At 37.1% G+C, this 23911-nt stretch overlaps 1 protein-coding gene across 4 annotated transcripts in view; it reads right to left on the reverse strand.

The window, feature by feature from the left end:
- The window catches only part of CCDC91 (coiled-coil domain containing 91), a 288769-nt gene that overhangs the window by 182882 nt on the left and 81976 nt on the right, over nucleotides 1-23911 (reverse strand). For all 4 annotated transcript variants that reach the window (XM_006140252.3, XM_014587159.2, XM_006140254.3 and 1 more), the window contains one exon: nucleotides 426-503. In XM_006140252.3, coding sequence (XP_006140314.1) covers nucleotides 426-503 — 78 coding nt within the window. The remainder of the gene's footprint in view (nucleotides 1-425; nucleotides 504-23911) is intronic.

Below are 23911 nucleotides of genomic sequence, written 5' to 3' on the forward strand. Positions count from 1 at the left end.
CGCCAACTGGTGTCCTGACCTTGTCCTGAACTGGCCCATTCCACAGCCGGTGCACCCCAGGCCCGGCCGCTGGAGGTAGGGAGCAGGCGGCCTAGGCTGAGTGGGTCGACCCCACCAGGAGAGGGAGAGGGGAGGGGACCCAGCGCAGCCCTGCCTCGCCTGCGCCCAGTGCCAGGAGCCCGGTGACCAGTGACAACTGTCTCGGCTCCGAGCCCCGCGCGCCAGGGAAGAGCTATTTTTTCTTTTAACAGTTCCTTCTCGGTATCTAGCATTTCTACGAGCCTCTAGTGCTGCGCATTTAGCAACTCCTCACACTTATGTGCTTGCTTCTCAATTGCAGAAATGTACTGTTTTTCAATATGTGTAAAATTTTTACTAATACTAAATAAGGTTTAAAAGTACAAACAACAGACTCAAACCTCTACCTTATATTCATCCACAATAATGCTGAGGGCTTCATGACCAGCTTTTCTCATGTCTTCCAATTCTTGTTTATGTTTTTCCTGAAAGAAAGAAGACATTAAAACCATCATTTGTAGTTTTGTTTTGGTTTCAAAATAATAATGCCATTGATATTTTTTTTTTAGTAGTACTATTTTTTTTTTTTTGGAGAGATTTTTGCTATAGGGCGCATGCCCTCCCCAGACAGAGACATAGAGACAGAAAAAATCACCCCCCAGGGGGGATGGTCACGCCATAATCCCTTCTCCTCCATTCTCCTCTCGGGATCTTGGGCACACACGCACACGCGTCTGGCGTGTTTTAAGCCACCAGGTCCAGGAAGCAAACCACGGTCGACTACGTGGGAGTCCAGCGACATAGCCATTACGCTAACTGCTGGTTCCCAATGCCATTGACTTTTGTGTCTAGTAATGATTGAGTAGTTTATGGCACACCAACGTTGCAACTGAAAACTTTGTTTTTATTCTTTTTTTTCTTTTTGAGAGGTTTTTGCTGTAGGGCATGTGCACTCGCCAGACAGAGACAGAGAGACAGAAAGGGAGAAATCACCCCCCAGGGGGGAATGGCCACACCGCAATCCCTTCTCCTCCATTCTGCTCTCGGGATCTTGGGCACGCATGCACACGCGCCCGGCGTGAGTTTTAAGCCACCGGGTCTAGGACGCGAACCACAGTCGACTACGTGGGAGACCAGTGACAAAGCCATTACGCTAACTGCTGGTCCTTGTTTTTATTCTTTTTAAGTTCTGCTTAAAAGCACTGAAAATGGATTCCATGGTACAGCAGTAATGTGCTGTTAAGAGAAATAAGATCCTATAAGGAAACAACAGTTCAAATCCCCAAATCAGTTTAGACTGAAGACCCTCATATGCAAGATCTGATGTCCAGAGCTTGTAAAGGGTGCTCATCTCTCTTGCTCTATTCTCATATCCATGCACATGCTCTAACAAATGAAGAACATAGCAAGCACTGGGGAGCACTGAGGCAATGAGGAATTAAAGGGAAACAACTAAGAAAGGAAAACCACACTGAGAGGTGAGATAACACAAAGCAATGATGGTTGTCCTTGGGGCTTTTTGCAACTCTTGATTTGTAGTAAGAGACCGAATTACTTGCGTTACTGCAGGAAGTCTTAGCATCTATACTTTTTTTACTTACTCCAATGTTCCTAATATATCTCAAACTTGAAAAACGCTAGATAAAGGTGATTACCCCTCAACTCTACCTACCTATGAAAGGAGATAAACTATGGTAAATGTTAACATCCTACAGAAAACAAAAGAAATAGTCCCCTGGGTGATTCAGACATTAGTTCAAATATCTGAAATCTAGTTGAGTTCCATCATCTCAAACAGCTATCATTGCTTTCCACTGGGAACATTCAAACTTTTCTTTTTATGCCTATTTTGAAATATTTATAAATGAGTTATTGTTAACTGTAGTTACTATACTATGCTGCAAAACACTGTAACTTGCTCCGTCTATCAAGTTTAAATTTTGTGTCAGTTAAACAAACATCTACCAATTTCTCCCTCTCCCCTTACCCTTCCCTGCCTCTCTAGTAACCACTGTTTTCCTCTTTATCAAAGATTAACTATTTTAGTTTCCACATAAGAGTAAGAATATATTATTTTCTTTTTGTCTAGTTTATTTCACTTAACATAATGTCTTCCAAGCCTCTCTATATTACCTTCAAGATTTCACTCTTTGTAATGGTTGATTACACACACACACACACACACACACACACTCTCCTGTATCAAATTTTACTAAATCTATTCCTCCAATAAAGAACAGCAAATAAGTTACTGCAAACAGGGATAATTTTATTTCTTCATTTCTAATTCAAGATAGCTTTTGTTATTTTTCTTGCCTGGTGTTATTGTTAGAATTTCCAGTACAATGTTAAATAGTAGTAGCAAGGCTGGACATCCTTGTCTTTTTCCTGATGTTAATGAAAACACTGTTAGCTTACATCAGTAATATGTAAGCTGTGTTTTTTTTCAAATAACCTTACCTTGTTGAGGCATCACATTCTCTGATTTTAAACAATAATACATTACAAATCTATAGTAATCAAAACAGGATAGTGTAAGAATAAAAACAGACACATATACCATGAAACTTAATAGAAAGCCCAGAAATAAACTAGCATATATATTGTCTACTAATACTTGACAAGGATACCAGAATACACATTGAAGGCCAGCTGCAGCAGTGCAGAGGTAATGCAACTCCACAATGCGAGAGTCACACAGGAAGGTTCCACACTCACATACCAAGGCCCCTATAGTTGCTGTACCATTCTTTTTTATGTCACTTGCCCATTTTAGTAAAATACATTTTAGTTAAAACTAGATAACACAGGAGGAACATACAATTATCTGGCTAATAAAACTTACTCCAAGTATGCAAGCATATGCCCATAATACTGACAGGCTGAAGTTAAATATGGATTGTAGTATCAAGTCCTTGCCAGGATGCCTGCCTCTCTTTCTCTCTTGGAAGAAATAAATAAATGAATACACATTTGGGAAAGGACAGTATTTTTAATAAATGATGGGAAAACTGGATCTCCACATGCAACATAATAAGATTGGACACCTATGTTATACCATTCAGAAAATTAACTTTCAGTAGATTAAAGACTTAAATATAATGCCTGAAATCACAGACCTCCTAGAAAAAAGTTTCTATAGGAAAAAAAGCCCCTTGACATTGAATTACAATGATTTTTTTAAAAGCATCTTTCCCAAAATCACAGGAAAAAATGCAAAAAGAAACAAGACTACATCAAACTAAACAGGAAACAATTTGTAAAATGAAAAGATAGAATTGGCCTTATGGTTTAGTGGTTTAAGTAGCCAGATCCACATGGCTAACTGTTGTTCAAATCCCAGCTCCCTGGGCGTGAAAAACACACCAGGCATGTGTGTATGCATACCCAAAATCCTAGGATAAGGAAATGGGGGAAAGAAGACTGCAGTTTGATGACGCCCCATCAGGGGTGCTTTTTCCTTCACTCTCTCTCTGGTGAGAACATGCACCCTCTGGCAATTGAAGGACAAATGAAAAAACAACCTATGAATGGGAGAAAATATTTTCAAATTATATATTTGATATTATTACAAAATATACACACACATAACCAAATAGCAAAAAACAACAACAAAAAGAAAAACTCGATTTAAAAACAAGCAAAGCATTTGAAGACATTTCTTCAAAGAAGACATACATTAGGCAAACAGGTATATCACATCAACATTACTAATCATCAGGAAAATGAAAACTAAAACCTCAGTGATGTGTCTCACACCTACTAAGTTGCCTATTATCAAAAAAAGGGGGGTATAAATAGTTTGGGCAAAGACATGGAGGAAAGGAGGCGCTTGTACACTGTTGGTGGGAATGTAAACTGATAGAGCATTTATAGAAAACAGTAAGAAATTTCTCCAAAAAATTAAAACATATGATACAACAATCCCACTTCTAGATGTATATCAGAAGAAAGAAATCAATGTCTCAAAGAGATATCCTCAATCCCACACTCACTGCAGCATGGTTCACAGTAGCGACATAAATACAATCAAAGTGCCCGCTGACGAATGAATATATAAAATGCACGGTGTGTGTGTGTGTGTATAAAATTCAGCCATAAAGATGAAGATAATCCTGACATAATTTACAACAACATGGATGAAACTTAAAGGCAATGTGCTAATTAAAGTAAACCAGATAAAGAAAAACAAATACTGTAATACTGTATGATCTGATGTATGTATGTAATCCTATAAAAAGAAAATTACACAGAGAGTAGGATAGTAGTTGCCAGGGATTGTGGGATGAAAAAAATGAGACCATGTTGGTCAAAAGGTACACACTTTCAGTTCTGAAGTGAGTAAGTTCTAGAGATCAAATGTTCATGATTTGATTAATGATGCCATATTGTGTACTTGAAATGTTTTAAAAGAGTTGATCTTACATAGGCTCATCACACACACACGCACACACACACTGATAAATATGTGAAGTGATGGCAACTTAATAGGCAATCATTTCACAATACATACATACATCATCCGTTTTGTGTTGAAAATTTTTAACTTATTTATACTTATTATCATTATATTTATTAATCTTACTTATACTAATTTTATAAGAAAATCTATGAAGATTCAAATACTTGTTGGCCTCCACTGCTGCCATCATTATGCCAAATTCACCCCTTCCTTCTTGAAATAGTCTCTTCATTTGAATTATTTCTTTGTTCTCTTTCTACCATATTCTTTCTTAGTCTGTTAGGTTGGCTCCTCTTCATTGTACCAACTTCTATATGTAGGAATTCCCTAGAAATGAGAGCTCTTCTCTAACTTTTTAACCTCCAATTAATCTGATTCTATTACTTTAAATGTATTCTACATAAAAAATATAATTTATATTTGTCTTGGCCATCAGAGATTGCCAGACTTAATTATCTGATTATTAACATAGTTACATGTATATCTAAAAAGAACCTCAAAGTTAACAAGTCCAGTGTCAAACTCTTGATTTTCCACTACCAAACTTCCAGTTGCTCAGAAAGAACTCTTGAAATTGTTTTTAATTTTTTTTTGTTTTGCCCCTCCCAACTTACATGCAATCCTTCAGAAAACCCTTTAAGACAAGCTCCGCTTTTATGTTAACAAATTCTAATATAACAATGTGGCAGGTACTATTCTAAACCCTCTTAAAGATCTGTTCACTTCATTAATTTATTTAAACCTAATATACCCTTCACATGATCCAGAATCTCAGTACTTATCAATATCTCCACTATTTTTCTAGTTCACACCAAAATAATTTCTCACAGAACTACTACAATGAATGTAAACTGATATAGCATTTATAGAAAACAACCCTCACTGTTGATATTCCACCCTTGCTCCAATAAGGCAACCAGAACAATCTCTTCAAACTTCAAGATGATCATAAGGAGTATAAAATGTAATCTCTAGAATACAGGAATTATTCACCGCTATATCCACACACTTAAAATAGTATCTGGCACAGAGTATATACAATAAGTATTTGCTGATATACCACACACCTGACTCAATTCCTAAATGGCTTCCATATTACTGAAAATAAAAACCAAAATCCTTCCCATGGCCTGAAAACTACCACTCTCTTTCTCATTTCCTCTATCTTTTCTTATTGGCTTTCCTTAATCATTATAAACACACTTTTGCTCTAAGCCTATTGCATTTGCTTTATTTGCTGTGCTTAAATGCGATTCTTTCTCTCCCACGCCTACTACATTGCCTACTTCCTCTCGATCATGAGTAAAAATCATTTTACCAAGGATACCTTCCCTGAATACTCTTACATAAAATAGAACACATAATGGGCCAACAGGTGTTCTGGTGGATAACATGCTGGATTGCACATGCCCAATTTCACGGTTTGAGTCCCAGACACATTTGCCTGAAAAACACATGAGGCACAAGTGCATGCGTGTGCAAAATACCAAGAGGAGAAGGATCTGCAGCATGGCCATGCCCCCTCAGGTGGGGGATGATGTCTCACTTTCCTTCTATCTGGAAAATTCAATTTGAGAGGGTGTCATTTTATTTTATATTAACTATATGTATCACAAATGGTGCCTTATATATCATATCTGTTCAATAAATAAGGACTGAATAAAGAGGAGAGAAAATGGACAGGATTTTAAGGCCAAATGTAATTGGAAACTTATCAAAGAGAGACAGAGATATTTTAACATCAAAATAAGAACACTAAAAATGTTATTTAGAACCAGGTCTTGTAAAAGGAGGCTAATCAATAAGTCCACATGTATGATGGCTAAGAAATGAATAAGATTACCACCAATACCCTTTTTTTTTAATAAGTAAAGCATATAAACTAACAAACATTTTTGTCTGGGAGTACTTATCTATTAAATGTGAGTTAGGTTAAATTATTTCTGAGCTATCCACTGACATTTTTTAAATATTCTTGTATGATACAGTGTGCTACAACAAGATCAATCAACCCTCCTTTGCTTACTTCAAAGATAGTGACAGCAATCATACAACCACAGTGTAACACACCAGGCTGTCCAGTTACCAAAAGAAAAACACAGGACTAACCAAAGAGTCATACATGGCCTGAAATTTTTATTTCAAGAATAGAGCCAAAAATTTACAACCTATCTTCAAAGTAGTCAAAACCAAATTTGACCACAATGATAGCTTTCTTTTAAAATGTCAAACCCCAACACATCACTAGAAAGAGAAGACTTGGGAAAACATTCTCCCCTTAAATAAGACTACAAAATTTTTAAACATTAAGAGACCTGAGAAGTAAATTATTTCAACATACTGGCAGAAATGAGGAAACTGAGGCCCAGAGAGGTCAAGAAATCCTTTCAGGTCATGGAGTTGAATGAAACCAGGAGATGATCTAAAGCAGGTCCCTTAATAGCTATCCTAGTGGGAGTTTTTTTGTTGTTTTAATATCCTGTCAAAAACTGAACTTTTTGAATTTATTCCCAATTCCTCACCAACAGCTTTGTTTTCTGTATAAAATTTAGCAATATGTATACTTGCATGTTATTTCATACCCTCTGAAGAAACTAAGACACATAATTGGACACAGTTGGTAAAATCTAAAGTCATCATTCATCAATTCATTAATGCCAAAGAGAAATTTTGTTCTGACAACAATGGCACCAAGTAAGGCACTTTTCAAAGATTATCAGAAGCACATTTCAATCAACCTTCCATTACCAACAACCATTCCAATCCCAACTCCTTGCTTGCCAAAATGATCACATTTTTATACTCTTAATATGCCTAGATATGCTTGAGAATAAAAAAATAGATGTTGAACAGATACATATGGAAAGAGGTACCACATAATCAGCAAAATAACAGGTACCCTCCAGAAAAAATCAGAAATTTGCAAAAATGTTTTTACATAACCATCATTGCCATATTGATGACAACACTTTATTCATATATCTCAATCTAGATTTAAAACACAAAACAAATGGCAAGCTATAGCACAAACTGAAAAACATGTATAAATTCACATTCTATTATTGTTGGCTATTGCCATGCTGAGTAGAATTCATACTAATCATCTCTAATAAATTAATCCATGCATAGCAACAGGATCCTCTGCCAGTAGATCTAATTGATGTGTTTGGAATGAATTAGCACTATGTTGTATAAGAGAGAGAGAAAAAAAGAAAGAATCTCCAAAGACCAACTAACCAACATTATACTCCACCTATAAAAAGCAACTGCTTCTCACTTTCCAAATTATTTGGCCTAGAGCTGGTCTACCAATTAGCCCACCAAGAACAAAATTAGCTAATACCTTCTGATTGAGAACGGGTTTCCAATACAGACTTTACAACCATTTTCTCTAAAGCCACAAGTCTGCATCTCTTTCACAACAACTAATCAACTACATTGGAAAAGGCAGGCATAAACACCTCTAAATATTCCAGAAGGAAATTTGTGGGGCAGGAAATCAAAATAAAGATAGTGGAATAACATCCAACTAACGCACTAAAAGGTTCTGACTGGGAAATATTATAAAATCCCCTCTTCCCAAAATCTAAACACCACAATACACCAAAGAATGCCAGAGTAGTACATTATAGACCAGATTGTCACACATGCATATACTGTCACAACAAAAGAAAAACAGCAACACAACACCTGCCATCTTCTACCGGCCCCAGCATTTGACAGCTGCAATAATCCTAGGTGTTTTTTTTAGAATTATTTTAACTTTATTTATTATTATTATCATTTTTATTTTCCGGTTTGATCAGAGAGAGACAGAGAGGAAGTGAGAAAGCAAGTCACCAGGTCCGAGACTTGAACCGTGGTCGGTCATGTGGGAATCCAGCGCCTCTAACCACCGTGCCACTTGCCAGTCCCATTCCTAGGTGGTTTTTCAAAGGAGCTATAATCCTTGCAATGAAAGTAGGCTTCATGGCATTACAAAGCATTATTTAACAAGAAGTCTTTCTCATTGAGTAAATGCTTAATCTCCACCTCTTGACTGTACCTCATTTTTCAGCTTCTCTATAAAATCAGAGAAAAAAACTATCACGAGCAAGTAAAAATTGGTCTAACGGTATAAAGTAACATTACAAATGGAAATAAAGCATTTTTGCCATAGTAAACTGTTCCAAATACTGAAATGTAAGTCCTTAACAAGACTCTCTTTAGCTTAAGATACTTGACCTTTCAAAGAATTATTTTCTATCCGTAGCCCTATTCCATTAATGGCTGCCTTAACACACTGAATGAATTACATCAGCACAATGCAAAATTATCAGCGTGGTTGAATCCTGTCAACCAAAAATAAGATAATGAATCCAACTCCTCCTTGAATTATCCTAACAGATACAATGATAAAGTTATGCAAAGAACTCCACAATGTGCTTATACCAGTACAGAGATAATTGATTTTTCTACATGCTAACTTACAAAATCCAGACATGACAATCCCACATCCATGTCTAACCCAGAACTTTAAAGAATTAGTAGTTGGCAAATGAGGAATGAATAAACAAGTCATACTAAATGTATTACTCTGAATATAAAAAGAATTCCTCAAGTGAAATTCCTAAGAGAATATGATATGTTTACAACACTGCCATTATTGACACCACTGGCATTTCTTGGTTAACACAACATCTCCTCTATCAACTACATTATGTTGAAGAATAACAACCAAATCCTGCAGAGCCTGAGAAAGGAAGCATCTTGGCTGCAAAAACTTGGCTGAGATCCTGGATAATTTGTTAATTGGATCGACTCTGTTCCTGCTACTACTTCGATGTCACCTTATTATTTGCTCCAATTGGAAAGAAAGAAACTTCACCCTGCATTATATTCAGAAGATTAGTATTTATCCGCAGCTTTATTAAGCTTTTCAAAGATAATATGCCTTGAGACATGAATGTTCAAAACTGACTCAAGCCAAGCAAAATGGGGGCGGGGGAAAAATGGAATAAAAAAATGAAGGGGGGACCAGCAGTTGGCATAATGGCTTTGTCACTGGACTCCTATGCAGTCAACCACGGTTGGAGTCCTGGACCCAGTGGCTTAGACACACACTGGGCGTGTGTGCGTGCATGCCCAAGATCCCAAGAGGAGAATGGAAGAGAAGGGATTGCGGCCTGGCCATCCCCTATGGGGATGACTTCTCGCTTTCTCTCTGTCTATCTCTGTCTTTCTGGCAAGCGCACACGCCCTATAGCAAAAAAATCTCCAAAAAAGAAAAGGAAAAAAAGATGAAGGAACGGGGGAATAGAAGAAAGAGAGAAGAGGAATGAGGAAAGAAAAATAAAGGAGGAGAAAGGATTAGGAGGAAGAGAAGAGTAGATAAAATTTCAATTCTAAGAAGAGATGTGCATAGTGGTATCATGACAATAAAACAAATTCTCCCTACTCTTTGGTTCCAATTGCTGGATCATAGTATTAAGGAACAATTTCCAGGCAGATAATACATCTAATGTATACAATAAATTCTGCTAATATTTTCCCAATGAGGACATAAACCTCTCCAAAATTCTTGTTTTATAACATTTCCCATTTTAAGTCTGCTCTCTGAAGTCTGATTGTATTTTCATCACAGTAACAGAAAGGAACTTTCTTAACACTGTAATAGTCATTTGAAAAAAGAAACTTAATAATAAAAATTATTTTTTAATGTTCCAGATGTTTCTGTCTACAGCATTATTATTTGGTCACATGTTTAAATATGTTGAAGTTCGTCTTTGGTACTTACAGTGGGTTGACTTCTGATACCACCCCACCCCACCCTCACAAAAGATATGACCAACTCCTAATCCTGGGTAGCTATGAATTTGAACTAATTTAAAAATAAGAACTTTGTAGATAAAAATAATAAGATGAGATCATCCTCAATTTAGAGTAGACCCTGAGTTTAATTATTAGTGTCATTATAAGAGAAAGGAGAGGGAGATTTGAGACACAGAGTAGAAAGGCATATGAAGACAGAGAGAGCAAATTATGGAAATTTGTTATAGAAGCCCTAAGAAATTTATTTTGGTACTAAGAAGATTGCTGTTGTAACAAATACCTAAAAATGTGGAACTGATTTTGGAATTAGACAATGAGTAGAGGCTGAAAGAATTTTGAGATACAAGAGAAAAAAAAGCCTAAAAGTGCTTTGAAGAGATAGTTGGCAGAAATATAGACGTTAATGGCAATACTGGCCAGCCCAGTAGCCTCGTGTTTCAGAGAGCCAGACCTCACATGGCTAATGGCAGTTCAAGCCCTGGTCCCAATGACTTGAAAAGCATACCAGGTCCAAGTGTGGGCATGCTCAAAATCTCAATAGGCTGGAGAAATGGAGAAGGAATTTCAGTGTGAACATGCCCTATTGGAGGATTACTTTCTCTCTCCCTCTCTCTCTCTCTCTCTCCATTCCTCCCTCTCTCTCTGTCTCTCTCGCACTCTCTTTCTCTGTCTCTCTCTCTCTCTCTCTCTCTCTATGGCAAGCACATTTGCCCTTTAGTAACTGAAAACCAAAGGCAGAGACCAGCAGTTGGCGTGATGGCCATTTCGCTGGACTACCCCGTAATCTACCGCTGTTCTCGAGTCCCAGAACTCGTGGCTTAAACTCACACTGGGCACGTGAGTGAGTGCCCAAGATCCCGAGAGGAGAATGAAGGAGAAGGGATTGGATGTGGCCATCCCCCCAGGGGGTGATTTCTCACTTTCTGTCTCTCTGTCTTTCTAGAGAACGCATGCACTCTATAGCAAAAGCTTCTCAATCAATCAATCAATCAATCAATCAATCAATCAATAAAAGAAATACAAAAAGCCTAGGCAAAAGGGGACATACATGGGATCTAATGAACGAAAGCTGATAGACTTCTGAGATACTACAAGAAATAGGATAAGGCTTCAAGACCATAAATATGCTCTAACCTTTGAGATGGGTAATGACTCCAAGGCTACAGCTGTTTAGTGCACAGGTCACGGCTACAAATCCACAGGGAGAAGCCTAAACCATAGGTGCAGAGGCAGAGGTTGGCAAATGCAGAGGCATAACGGACAACAAAGCTTCCAGTGCCAGCAAGGACCAAGCCACAACCGTGGGCACAGAGAGCAACTGACCAGAAACACAGTCTCAGACACTGGCCAAGACAGAACTACAGGCACGGAGGGCAGAGCACCAAATTACAGAGGACTGTTTTGAGGTCTTAAAATCTAATGGAATTTTCCCAGCTTCTTGTAATTCTCCCCTATGCCTGGATCATATTATGGAGGCAGATAACTTCTTTACCAGTTTCACAGGTCTTCTGACGAACAGGAATTTTGCCCTAGGATTTATCATATGCAAAGTCTGAGGCACACTTGGTTGAGATGATTTAGGTGATGACATTTGGGATTTTTGAGCTAAAGATATTTAGGAAAGATTTTGGACTTATAAGTGATGCTATAGACAATGGCAAAGGACTAAAAGCTGACACTTTAGTGGGCTGAGATTTCTGGAGTCACTGGGACTGTGTGAATGGAGTCTGCACAGTGAGGGACAGGAATTTCAGGGGCCCGAGGGCAAGACTATAGTTAAAGCACTTGGCCCCTAAAAAGATATATTCAAGTTCTGACCCCTGATACCTATAAATGTAATCTTACTTGAAAGGAAAAAAAAAAAAAAAGAAGTTGTTGCAAATATAATTAAATGAAGCCTTTATAAGGAAAGGATTAGGGGTTGGGCCCTATATCAAATGATTCCTCATAAGAGAAAAGAGAGGGAGATTTGAGACAAAGGGTCAGTCATGTGAAGATGAAGACAGAAAACGGAGTCCCAGAGCCAGAAGCCAAGGAATGTCAAAGTACCATAAGCTGAAAAGAGGTCAGAAAAAATTCTCCCATAGAACCTTCAGATAGAGCATGACCCTTTCAACAATAATTTCAGACTTTCTGACTCTCAAAATAGATTTGTGGTATTTTAATCCTTAAACTTGTGATAATTTTTTTATGACACCCTAGAAATCCAATATAGTACTTTTCCATTGTCCATCTTTAAGCAGGTTTTTTCCTTCACTTACCAACAAACCTCAAGTACCTTAATTTTACTTTGTCCCAAGTATGCCCAGGATAAAAACCTTCTTTTTTTTTCTCCCCTGATTCAAGGTAACAGGTATCATTGAACTTACGCAAATAACCATTCTGCCACAAAATAAGAATACTCCCAAATATTTTCCAATTCCAGAGGGGTCAGGAAAGGAAAAAAAGTTTACACTTCCATTTAAAAAAACAAATGAAGAAAAAACATTTTAACAAATTGCTAAACCTATCAACAGCTCAAAAGAAAGCAAAATCCTTAAATTGGGAAAACAAAGCACAGTAAAGAAAAAGACAGTAATGTTTTACTCAAAAGTCATAAAATCCTATCTCACCAGCTCATTCTTAATATAATTAATCTTTCTTCTGTTGAATCTGCAGTGTTACTGTGGTCCAATCTTCCCATTTAAATCCTGGAAGTTAACATTCAACATTATTATTGATATTTCTTGTCCCAAGCATTAAGTTCATCATTTTCTTTGGTTGCTTTTTGTTTCTTATTTCTGTAGGTGTGTCTTTAATTTTCCTGGTAAAGCACTCCTTTCAGAACTTCTTGAAGAGCTAATCTGGTGTTGGTAAATTCTTTCAAGTTTTTTGTCTTTTCCTCCCATATGTAGGATAATCTTGTTGGGTATAGCATTCTTGGTTGAAACTGTTTGCACTTAACACTTTGAATATATTTTCCCATTCTTTCCTTGCTTGCATTGTTTCTGATGAGAGGTCTGATGTTAGCCTAATGGGGTAACCTTCATGATGTTTCTGTCTTGTCAATTTTAGTATCTTGTCTTTGTCTATGAATTTGGCCAATCTGGTTATAATGTGCCTTGTAGAAGATCTTCTTGGGTTGATTCTATTAGGGGTCCTTTGTACTTCTTGTGTCTGGAAATTTGAATGTCTCTCTAGATGTGGAAAGTATTCTTACAGGATTTCATGAAGTAAGATTATCAACACCCTTATTAGTTTCTTCACCTTCTGGGATACCGATTATCTGGATGTTTCGGCATTTAATGGTGTCTAGTATTTCTCATACAGTACTCTCATTTTTTCTGGTTATTGTCTGTTTTTTTTCATTTTTCTAGGTCAAATGTTTTGCCTCCAACATCCGAGATTCAATCTTCAATCTTCTGCATGGACTAATCTGCTTTTAATACTTTTGAAGGTTTTGATTTCCTGTATTGTAGCCTTCATCTCTAACTGCTCCATCTGATTCTTTTTTTTTGGGGGGGAGAGATTTTCACTGTAGGGCACGTGCGCTCTCCAGACAGAGAGAGACATAGAGATAGAAGGCGAGAAATCACCCCCCAGGGGGATGGTCACGCCGCAATCCCTTCTCCTCCATTCTCCTCTCGGGATCTTGGGCACGCACGCACACGCGCCCGTCCATCTGATTCTTTATTATGGTGCGTATTTCCTTTCAGATCGTGCAAGAACTTCCTAACCTCCTGGAACTCATCTCTTTTCTCCTGCATCTTCTGGAGTTCATTGTCTCTCATCTCTTGCATATTGTTTAGTTTTGTCACTATGAATATTCTGAATTCTCTATCAGACATTTCCACAAGTTCTAGTGTACTGTCTGTGGATGATGATGGATTGTTCTTTTCTCTTAGGGGAGACATATTTTCTTGGTTTCTCATATTTCTTGTGCCTCTGCAGTGGTCTCTGGTCATTCTGTGACCAAAATCTCTCCTCTACTGTTCTTTACAATGCAGTATCCACAAAAAGAGATTATGAGTTCAGAATTATAAAAAAGAAGTTCCTTCCTTAAAGCAGGAGCTTCAATAAGATTGAGGATTTCAATAATCATAAAATATTCAGATGCTTGGCTAGTGTGTATCTAGGCCTTCATAGAAACTTAGTGTGTGGAGACTTGTCTGAGTGTTTTGGGGGTCTAGGAGACAAGGTTTAGAGTGTAAATTTAGTCTCCTTGGTTCCTGAACGTGCCAGGACACATTTCAGATTTGAAATGGCTTCTTGTCTGAGTGTTTCAGGAGTCTAGGAGATGAAGTTTAGAGCCAATAGAATTTTTTTTTTTTTTGAGAGTTTTTTATTTTTGCTATAAGGTGTGTGAGCTTGCCAGAAAGACAGAGACAGAGAGGCAGAAAGTGAGAAATCACCCCCAGAGGGGATGGCCACGCTGCAATCTCTTCTCCTCCATTCTCCTCTAGAGATCTTGGGCACGCATGCACACGCGCCTGGCCTGAGTTTAAGCCACTTGGTCCAGGACTTGAACCGCGGTCAACTATGTAGAAGTCTGGCAACATAGCCATTACACCAACTGCTGGTCCCGAAAGCCAATACCTTAATAATAATAATAACACCAATCTCCTGATGAGGTTGTAAAATAGCCTTTTTTGGATACCTCCATATTAAAAATAATAACTATTAATTATCTCTTATGAATAGAATATTGGTGATTTAATACAGATCTTTATAACAGCAATAACACCAGGTCTTTAAAAAAGATGGCAGATTATATACAGATATATGTTATTGCTACTCAAAATGCAACTAATTAACCTGGAAAGAGTCATTGTGTTTGTTTTTATTTTGTTTTGCCTTGTTTGTAACAGCACAAAGCCATAAAGGCAAGGAGTCAAAATTGAGAAAACAAAAGAGGGAAAGCAGACGCATGTGTGTTACTAGACAGCAAAACCAAAAAGCTGAATCCTTTTAAAGAAGCAGTATGAAAAGTTGAGAAGTAAATCAATGGTATTTCAGAAACACCAAAATAGTCATAAATTGGCAGCACCAAATTCTGGAAGTAAATATGATAGGAAAATAAAAAATGGGGATTGACAAGTTTAAGTAGTTGTCACCTCCAAATCCCTCCTACCACCCTGCAGAGTGGCAAGAATGTCTCCTTACAATTACAGTAGAAGAAATGAAGATAGATTCTCTGGAGAAAACAATACAGAAAGTCTCTAAACTGGGAACACAGGAATAGATGAGGTTAAGAATATCACTGAAAACAGGAGAAATTTCCAATAGTAATTATGAACCCCCAGAAATCTCTGCTACTTAGCCAGCATTATCCTCACCAGGCAGGAGCCTCAACGGACCTATTCTAAGAAATGTAAGCAAACCTTGAAAAAAGATCTGTCTATGGATCAAGTACGAAATAAAAATGTGGAACTCTTTCTGAAAAATTAAGAATTCAAGAGGGCAACAGCAGATTAAACCAAGCATGGGGTCCTTCTAAGTCTAGTGCCCTGTGCAAATACACAGGGTGTACACCCATAAAACAAATCCTGATTAAGAATACTGACAATGGCAAAGGGCTGGCAATTATCAACTTTGAATTATCAGCCTTGACCAACAGCCCTGCATTCAACTTGACAGCATGCTCCAGTCATTAGCACAACACAAACCTTCCAATCAACTTTTTGTGCCCCACTCCTGAATAAGAGGTAGATTAAAGAGAGCCTCTAACTAGAACCCAAAAATCAGAAGACAAAAAAGGGGGTGGGGGGAAAGGCGCTATAAGGTAACAGGATTATATAGAGATAAAAAATAATAGTATTGGGCCCAGACACTGGGCAATAGTGGTGCTGATGGGCATCCCTGGAGACCATATAGGAAGGCTTCTATCTGTGCCCTGGGTCCACTTTAACATGACCAGAATGCCCACAATCTTGGACGGCTGCAGAGCTATGTAGATGATTATGGTATAAAGATCCTGTCAAGAAACTTGCTCTCTCTTCCTCTCTCTCCTAAAAAAGAATAAACTTTAGAAAAAAAATAGTACCCTCAAAGAAATAAAAGATATGACATCCACAAAATAACCAATGCTATAAAAAGAGAAGACTCAAAGGACAAAATCAACAAATAAAAAAGCTCTCAGAAATTCAAAAAACAACAATACATATAAAAACATCAACTGGAAAACAAAGTTAAGAAAATCAGTTAGAAAGGAAAACAAAGGATTGGAGAACAGACATGCAAACAGTAGATACAGAAGCCAAAATAACAGTTATTGCAGAGCGAAAACAAAACAGTTAATTCATCAAAAATAATTCAAGAAATTCTCCAGAAGTAAATATTATACACTGAAGGGATGCTTGGAGTTTCTGCACAATGGACAAGGGCAGGCCGAGGGACTTCATCTCCTAGCACTATTTCACACAAAAAAAGGGCCTCCAATAAAAACACAACCAAATCATACTACCACTTGATGTTTACAGTATTGCTTGGTTTATAGGAAATAAGGGAAATTTCCAAGGGTCCAACAAAAAACCTGATTTTTATGTGGAAAATATTCCTGAAAGTAAAGGTTGCCTCAAGAATAAAGGTCTTTAATAAAGTTTTTCAATCAGAAAAACAAGCCTGGGGCAGCAGCAAATAAAATAACTAGTTATTAGACAACTACACTGCAATAAAGACTCTGGAGTGTACCAGTGTAATGCCATGATGGTTGAGACCCCAACCCGCACCCCAACCCCAAAAGAATCAAACACAAATCTACCTGAGGGAGAGAGAACTCCCAATTAAGCTCCAAGAATTCATTTAGGATCGAGCATATATGAGCTCACAACAGTTAAACCAAAAAAATTGAATGAAAAAAATGACAATGAGTAAGACTACACAAAAGAATATGCACATCAAGATAAATACAAAAGTATTCAAGAAGGGAAAATTAATAATAATGTGATATAACTCAGGTGTTAATAGCACTTATATATTGATAGTATTTACCTACTGCTATTATTATATAAACACTGCATACTGGTCTACTCAAAGGTATTATATAAGTATAGCAGGAAAATAAAGGGACTCCACGTGGGATGGAGGTAAGAATAGCAAAATACAAAAAAATCAAGAAGTAGAAATATTGCAAATTATGTTATCTAGAAACATGGACATAAATACTAATTTAAAAAGTTGAAAGTAGTTGCAGTTGGGGTCACCAGAAAAAATAGCAAGAGTAATTACCTGTGAATGTTTTTTCTTTTCATAATAAGTAGCTTAGAATTAACTCTTTAAATAATGTTCATTTATAATTTTGACAAGAATTTTTAAAAAGTGAAATGTTACTTGGACTTATATCTTACACTGCAGTAAGTATAGATAGTAAATGAATAGATAAACATTAAAAACCCACAAATTTCTCTATTAAGTAACAGTAATTAAAAACACAAGAATATATGTACAAAGTAACTTGTAAAAGGTCAGAAACCACTTAAAAGCTTATTATAGAGAACTTGATAAATGACAGTACACCCACTCAATAAATTATTAAGTAGCTCTTATTATACTGATGTGGAATAATTTAAAATATGGCCTTCGTGAAAGAGCACATGATACCTTTTATATTCAAAAAAAGGAGAAAAATGTTTATGTGCATGTTGGTGTATGCACACACACATACACAAATATATACAGCATATCTGTACTACATAAAATACTTTTAGAAGAATATATAAAAAATATGGACTGACAACAGGGAGGGAAGCTGGCCAGCTAATATTACAGAAAGGAGATTCTGTACTATGCATACTTTCATATGTCTTAAAACTGAATAATATGAACTTATTGCAATTTAAAATATAATTAACTTTTAAAACAATAAAATGCAAAGTGTTTTTCTTAGAAACCAAATTCAGAATTAGAAATAATTTTACTCTTTTTTTTCATGAGAGAGATTTTTTTTCTATAGGGTGCTATGTGCGCCAGAGAGACAGAGAGACAGAAAGTGAGAAATCACCCCCCTCCCCCGGGTTATGGCCACACCACAATCCCTTCTCCTCTATTCTCCTCTTGGAATTCTGGGCAAGCACGCACAGCACCCAGTGTGAGTTTTAAGCCACTGGGTCTAGGACTCAAACCACTGTCGACCACATGTGACTCCAGAGACGTAACCATTATGCCATCTGCTGGTCCCAGAACTAGAAAAAAATTTCTGATGGTCAGGTTTCTGACATCATGGCTGAGGACTAAAGGTTGACATTCTGAGAGAAAACAATAATCTCAGCTTCCCCTAACCCAATGTGGACAGATGCCTTCTTTGTCTACTGGCAGCAGGCTGACTTCATGCAATGGATAGAAACAACCAACTGTTTAGTAAATATTGAAGAAGAAAACCTTGGAAGGTTCCTGGCCTTTAACATAGACCTCATTCAAATGCCAATAGCCAAGCCTGAACTTCCTCATCTATAAAGAGGAGATAACCTCACAGGGATATTGGGCAAATTAATAAATAATGTACGCAAAGTAGACAGGACAGTGTCTGCCATATTATTAACCAGTCAGTAAATACTAATCTTCCGCATGATCAGGTTCTTTTCCCTTTTGACGGAATTTGGGAGCTTAACAAATCAAAGAAATTTTATCTTAAGTTTCTATCTCACAATGAAGACTATATATAATAAAGCTTGACAATGAATACAGAGAGCATATAATACATACAAAAGAAATCTACTTTTTGTAAATGAGGAAAGGAAATGTTCACAGAAATGGGGAGCAAGCTCATGCTATAAAGAAATTTCTGCTCCCTGCATGTGACCTCAAAGATGATATTTCTTCTAATATATATTCACTGGAGTTCAATAATGCTAGATAGGAAATATAAAAAGAAAAGCAGGGAATACACTATCAACACAGAAATCACAAAATTCACTACTTGATTATAAAAACAATCTAGTACTGATTAATGTGTGATCTTTAAACTATGAATTAGATACATTCTTTGAAGATTTGCAAGTCACTAAACTGAATTCTTGAATAAATGTTACCTGGTATAACTTTGATTTCTTACGATTATTATGCGGCTACAATCTCACAGTATATTTTTCTTTAATAAAAATACCAATTGATTCCAAAGTGTAAGAACAGTAATGACCTTAGTTGTAAAATTTAAATATCAGAAGAAATTATTTGTGACTTATAAAATGTGAATCACATCCTTTAGATGCTAAACTATTTTTTTCTCTTTCCAATTCTGGCAAAAGGAATTGGCAAGTCAACAAAAATATTACCTCATTTTTAGAAAAGTCATGTCAATTTTTCTGAAATTAATGTTAAAATAATGCATACCATCTGTCAAAAAACAGAGCCATCAGCCATGACAGAACTATAAAATCCTCAATGCACAAAAAGACCAAATAGCACATATAATGGTCTTCAAAAACTTACTGACAACTGTATGTAATGAAAGAAAAAAAACTATGCATGGATTCAAATATTTGTACCAAATAATTATTTGTATTCAAATATCTGTACCAAAATAATTCCATTTTCCATGAACTTTCTGAAGTTCCCTTGTATTTCTGAAGAAGTTATCATATAATGAGACACAAATATTGTATAGTATTTATGGTATTATAAAATTCACTCTCAAACTGGTGAATTATTTAGTTACATAATTACAGAACTAAAAAAGATCATGAACATTATAAAGGTATTATTTCTCTCCATATTTTATTTATTTGTTTTTTTTTTAGTTTTTGTTTTACTATAGGGCATGTGCACTCACTGGAAAAAAGACAGAAATAGAGAGAAAAGTGAGAAATCACCCTCCCAGGAGGGATGGCCTGACTACAATCCCTTCTCCTCCATTTTCGCTTCATGACTTTGGGCACCACACTCACGTGCCGGGTATGTTTGTCAAGCCATAGGGCCCAGTACTTAAATCACACAGTAAGCTATATAGGATTCAGTCACCTTAACATCCATACCACCTGCTGCCTCCCCCCATTTCTTCATTTAAGGTTTTTGCCATAGAGTGTGTGTCCTTACCAGGGGGAAAGAGAGAGACAGAGAAAGCGAAAGTGAGAAATCATCCCCTTGGGGAATGGCCATGCTGTAATCCCCTCTCCTCCATTCTCCTCATGGGATTTTGGGAACACACACATGCGTGTGCACACCTGTTGTGTTTATCAAGCCACCAGATGCGGAGCTCAAACCAGTCTTGTGGGAGTCCAGCTACCTTAATAGCACACCATCTGTTCGTCCCACTTTCCGTATCTTATAAATGATTGAAATACAGATAAAGAAATTAAATAGTTGGGGAAGTATTTTCCTTAAATCCATTGTTCTACATGATAGGAAATTCAGTAACTCTACTGGCCTGTGATCCCACCCAGCCATTTATTTCCTCCCTCCCTCCTTCTCTAAACACAGAAGGTGTGATAATTTGCATAATCCCTGAATTGGTAAAAATTAAGCCTGGACAGCTCAGCACCTTTCCCCTCAAACTCTCTCCATTAATCTCATTCCTTCAATCTCTTCTGTACCTGCCTTGACATATAAACATATGTATCAATATACGTGTGTACATGCACATACATATGTGTTCATGTTATATTGTTATATATTATATATAACAAACTAATCGTGATATTAAATGCCATATATATTCATACATTTGAGTATATATGCATATGTAATATGTATGTCTATGTATGCATATATTTTCTCTCAATCCTTCCCTCTCTCTTATCAATCTATTTCTTTTAGTCATTCTCAATCTAGTTCTCTCATCTCTCAATCGTACTCTCTCGTTAAACAGAAATTACAGGAGGTCATTACTTTGAACTAAGGCTAAAATAGAGTCACTCATGATAAAATATCACATCATCAAACTGAAACTTTAAGACTGCTGATAGAAGGATCAGCAGATGGCGTAAGGGTTACATCAACTGGACACCTACATAGTTAACCGCGGTTTGAGTCCTGGACCTGGAGGCTTAAAACTCACATTGAGCATGTGTGCATACGATCCCAAGATTCCAGGAGGAGAATGGAAGAGAAAGGATTGTGATGTGGCCATCCCGCCAGAAGGTGATTTCTTGGTTTATGCTTCACTGTCTCTCCAGCGAGTACACACACCCTATAGCAGAAGTCTCTCTTAAAAAGAAAAAAGAATGCTAATAGATACTAAAATAGATTAGTTTTTCCTGAAAACTGCAAATTCCAGCCTATTTGAGTTAGAATCATATAGAAATAAAACATGCACATCTTGTGGCTTTGTTAGGAATGTGCACCTGAAATAGGTCAATGTGTTGGGCTAGTTCTATAGCAATAATATTCGGTTGTTGGAAAAGTTATGATGCATTTTTGCATAGAAAAATATGTTATGACTTTTCTGATGACCCAATATGTTGCTCAAAAGACACTGGATCACACCTGGTGACCTTAATTCTAATCCCCAGCCAAGTCAGCCTGAAATATGCCAGGCAAGCGTATAAGTGCCCAAGATTCAATAGGTTAGACAACAAGAGGAAGGGAACTACAGCATGACGAGGACCTGAGGAAGGGATGTTCAAGACTCTTTTCTTTTCTCTGTCTTTGCTATGCACATACATGTACTCTATCAAGAATAATATTTTTAAAAAGCAAATTTAAAAAAAATGTATGTTACCTAGACTCATTGGACTTCATTTTATGAACATCCTTACTGCCCAAATACCTCTCTCCTTTACCTTCTTTCAGTCATGTCAATTAGATAATAATGGCCCCCTAAGGGTACTTACTTACACTGCAATTCATAGAACCTGTGAATATATCAAGTTGCATGGTATTTAGTTTGTTACTGCACTGCTATCAGAAATATCTGAGACGGGGTGATTTATAAAGAAATAAATTTTTACTGATTCACAACTCTAGTGGCTAGAACATGACTCAGAAGCAGAGAGGATGATGGGTACATGCAGAGAGAGAGCACATGCAAGCTGCAGGCAGCTCTCATTCTTAGCAGCCAGCTCTCACAAGAACTAACCACTTGAGCGCTAGAACTCACTGGGCCTTACGAGATACCATTAATCTATTGAAGAGACTGTTACCTCCATGAACTAATCACTTCTCACCAGGACTCACCTAGACTCCGTGATTCAATCACCACATCTTAGACTCTAATTTGAAAACAAGAACCCTTGTGGCTCAGACTAGCATCCAAATCATAACACATGCCAAATAGGAATTAAGGTAGTAGATGAAAATGCTGCCAATCAGACAACCTAGCCAATCAGAACATGCCTCTGGAATACTCTGGTGAGTCTATTTGTCATCATGAGTCTTCAAATGTAGCAGAAAGAGGCAGAGCAATCAGTGTCAGATGAATGTGACATGAGAAAAACTCAGCCATTTCTGGCTTTGAAGATGGAAGGTGCCATGAGCCAAGAAATGCAGGCTGTTACCAGGGCAATGGAAATCTAATTCACTGAGTGTCCCTGCAACCCTTTCAGGGAGTTCTCAAGCTCAAAATTATTTTCTTAAAACTTCTGAGATGTTATCTGTCTTTTCCACTTTCATTCTCTCTTGAATATACAGTGGAGTTTTCCAGAGGTTATATGACCCGTGATATCACCAAAGACTGAATAAACAACAAAATATGAGAAACCAGTTTCTTCCATGAAGCTAAAAAGTAAAGAATTTTCAAAATTATAGAACAGTTCTCCTCAACCTGTTTTTATTTTAGCAAACAAAATTATGTCTTAAAAAATGTTATTTATGGGAACCAGCAGTTAGTGTAATGGCTATGTCACTGGACTCCCACATAGTCGACCGCAGTTCGCATCCCAGACCCGGTGGCTTAAAACTCACGCCGGGCGTGTATGCGTGTGTGCCCATGATCCCGAGAGGAGAATGGAGGAGAATGGATTGCGGCGTAACCATCCCCCCTGGGGGGTGATTTCTCACTTTCTGTCTCTATGTCTCTGTCTGTCTGGCAAGCGCACGTGCCCTATAGTGAATATCTCTCCCAAAAAAAAGAAAAAAAGTTATTTATCAAATGGGCTCATGATTGTCTCTTAAGCAAGTTACATATTTTTAAAATTTTATATAGCCCATATAAATATCTTTAAGATCTACAATAATTATTAAGACAATTTTAAAAAGAGAGAGTAAAGGTGTCCTAATACCTTTCTCAGAACTGCTAAGAGTCTACTGTATACAAAACAGAGCTCTAAGTAGTATAAATATTAATATGGTGTTTGATCCTCACGGTAACCCTAACAGTTAGGTGCTGTGTTGATCCTTATATTACAGATGGTGAAACTGATGTTCATTAAGAGTAAATGCATGTCCAGGGCTGGCTAATGTGAGGTACTAGTTTGCACTGTCAGGCTCAACAATTAGGGTAAGTCCTGTTGCTCAGGCCTCAAACTTTTCTATCTGTACTTACTATGAAGATGATCCCATCCAGTTACATATTTAAATATCCAAGCCCCTCCAGACTCATTTACCAACTACCTATTTAACATATCTAATTGGATGACTAAAATTCTCCTCAAATTTAGCTTCCCCCAAAGTGAAACAAATTCCTCACCTTCCCAAACATTTTCTTCCCTCAGATTTCCCAGGTCAATAAAAGGGAAACGTTTCAAACCTTTCAGACCAAAGATATGAACT

This window comes from Tupaia chinensis, unplaced genomic scaffold (assembly GCF_000334495.1).
Source record: "Tupaia chinensis unplaced genomic scaffold, TupChi_1.0 Scaffold000028_1, whole genome shotgun sequence".
NCBI lineage: Eukaryota > Metazoa > Chordata > Mammalia > Scandentia > Tupaiidae > Tupaia > Tupaia belangeri.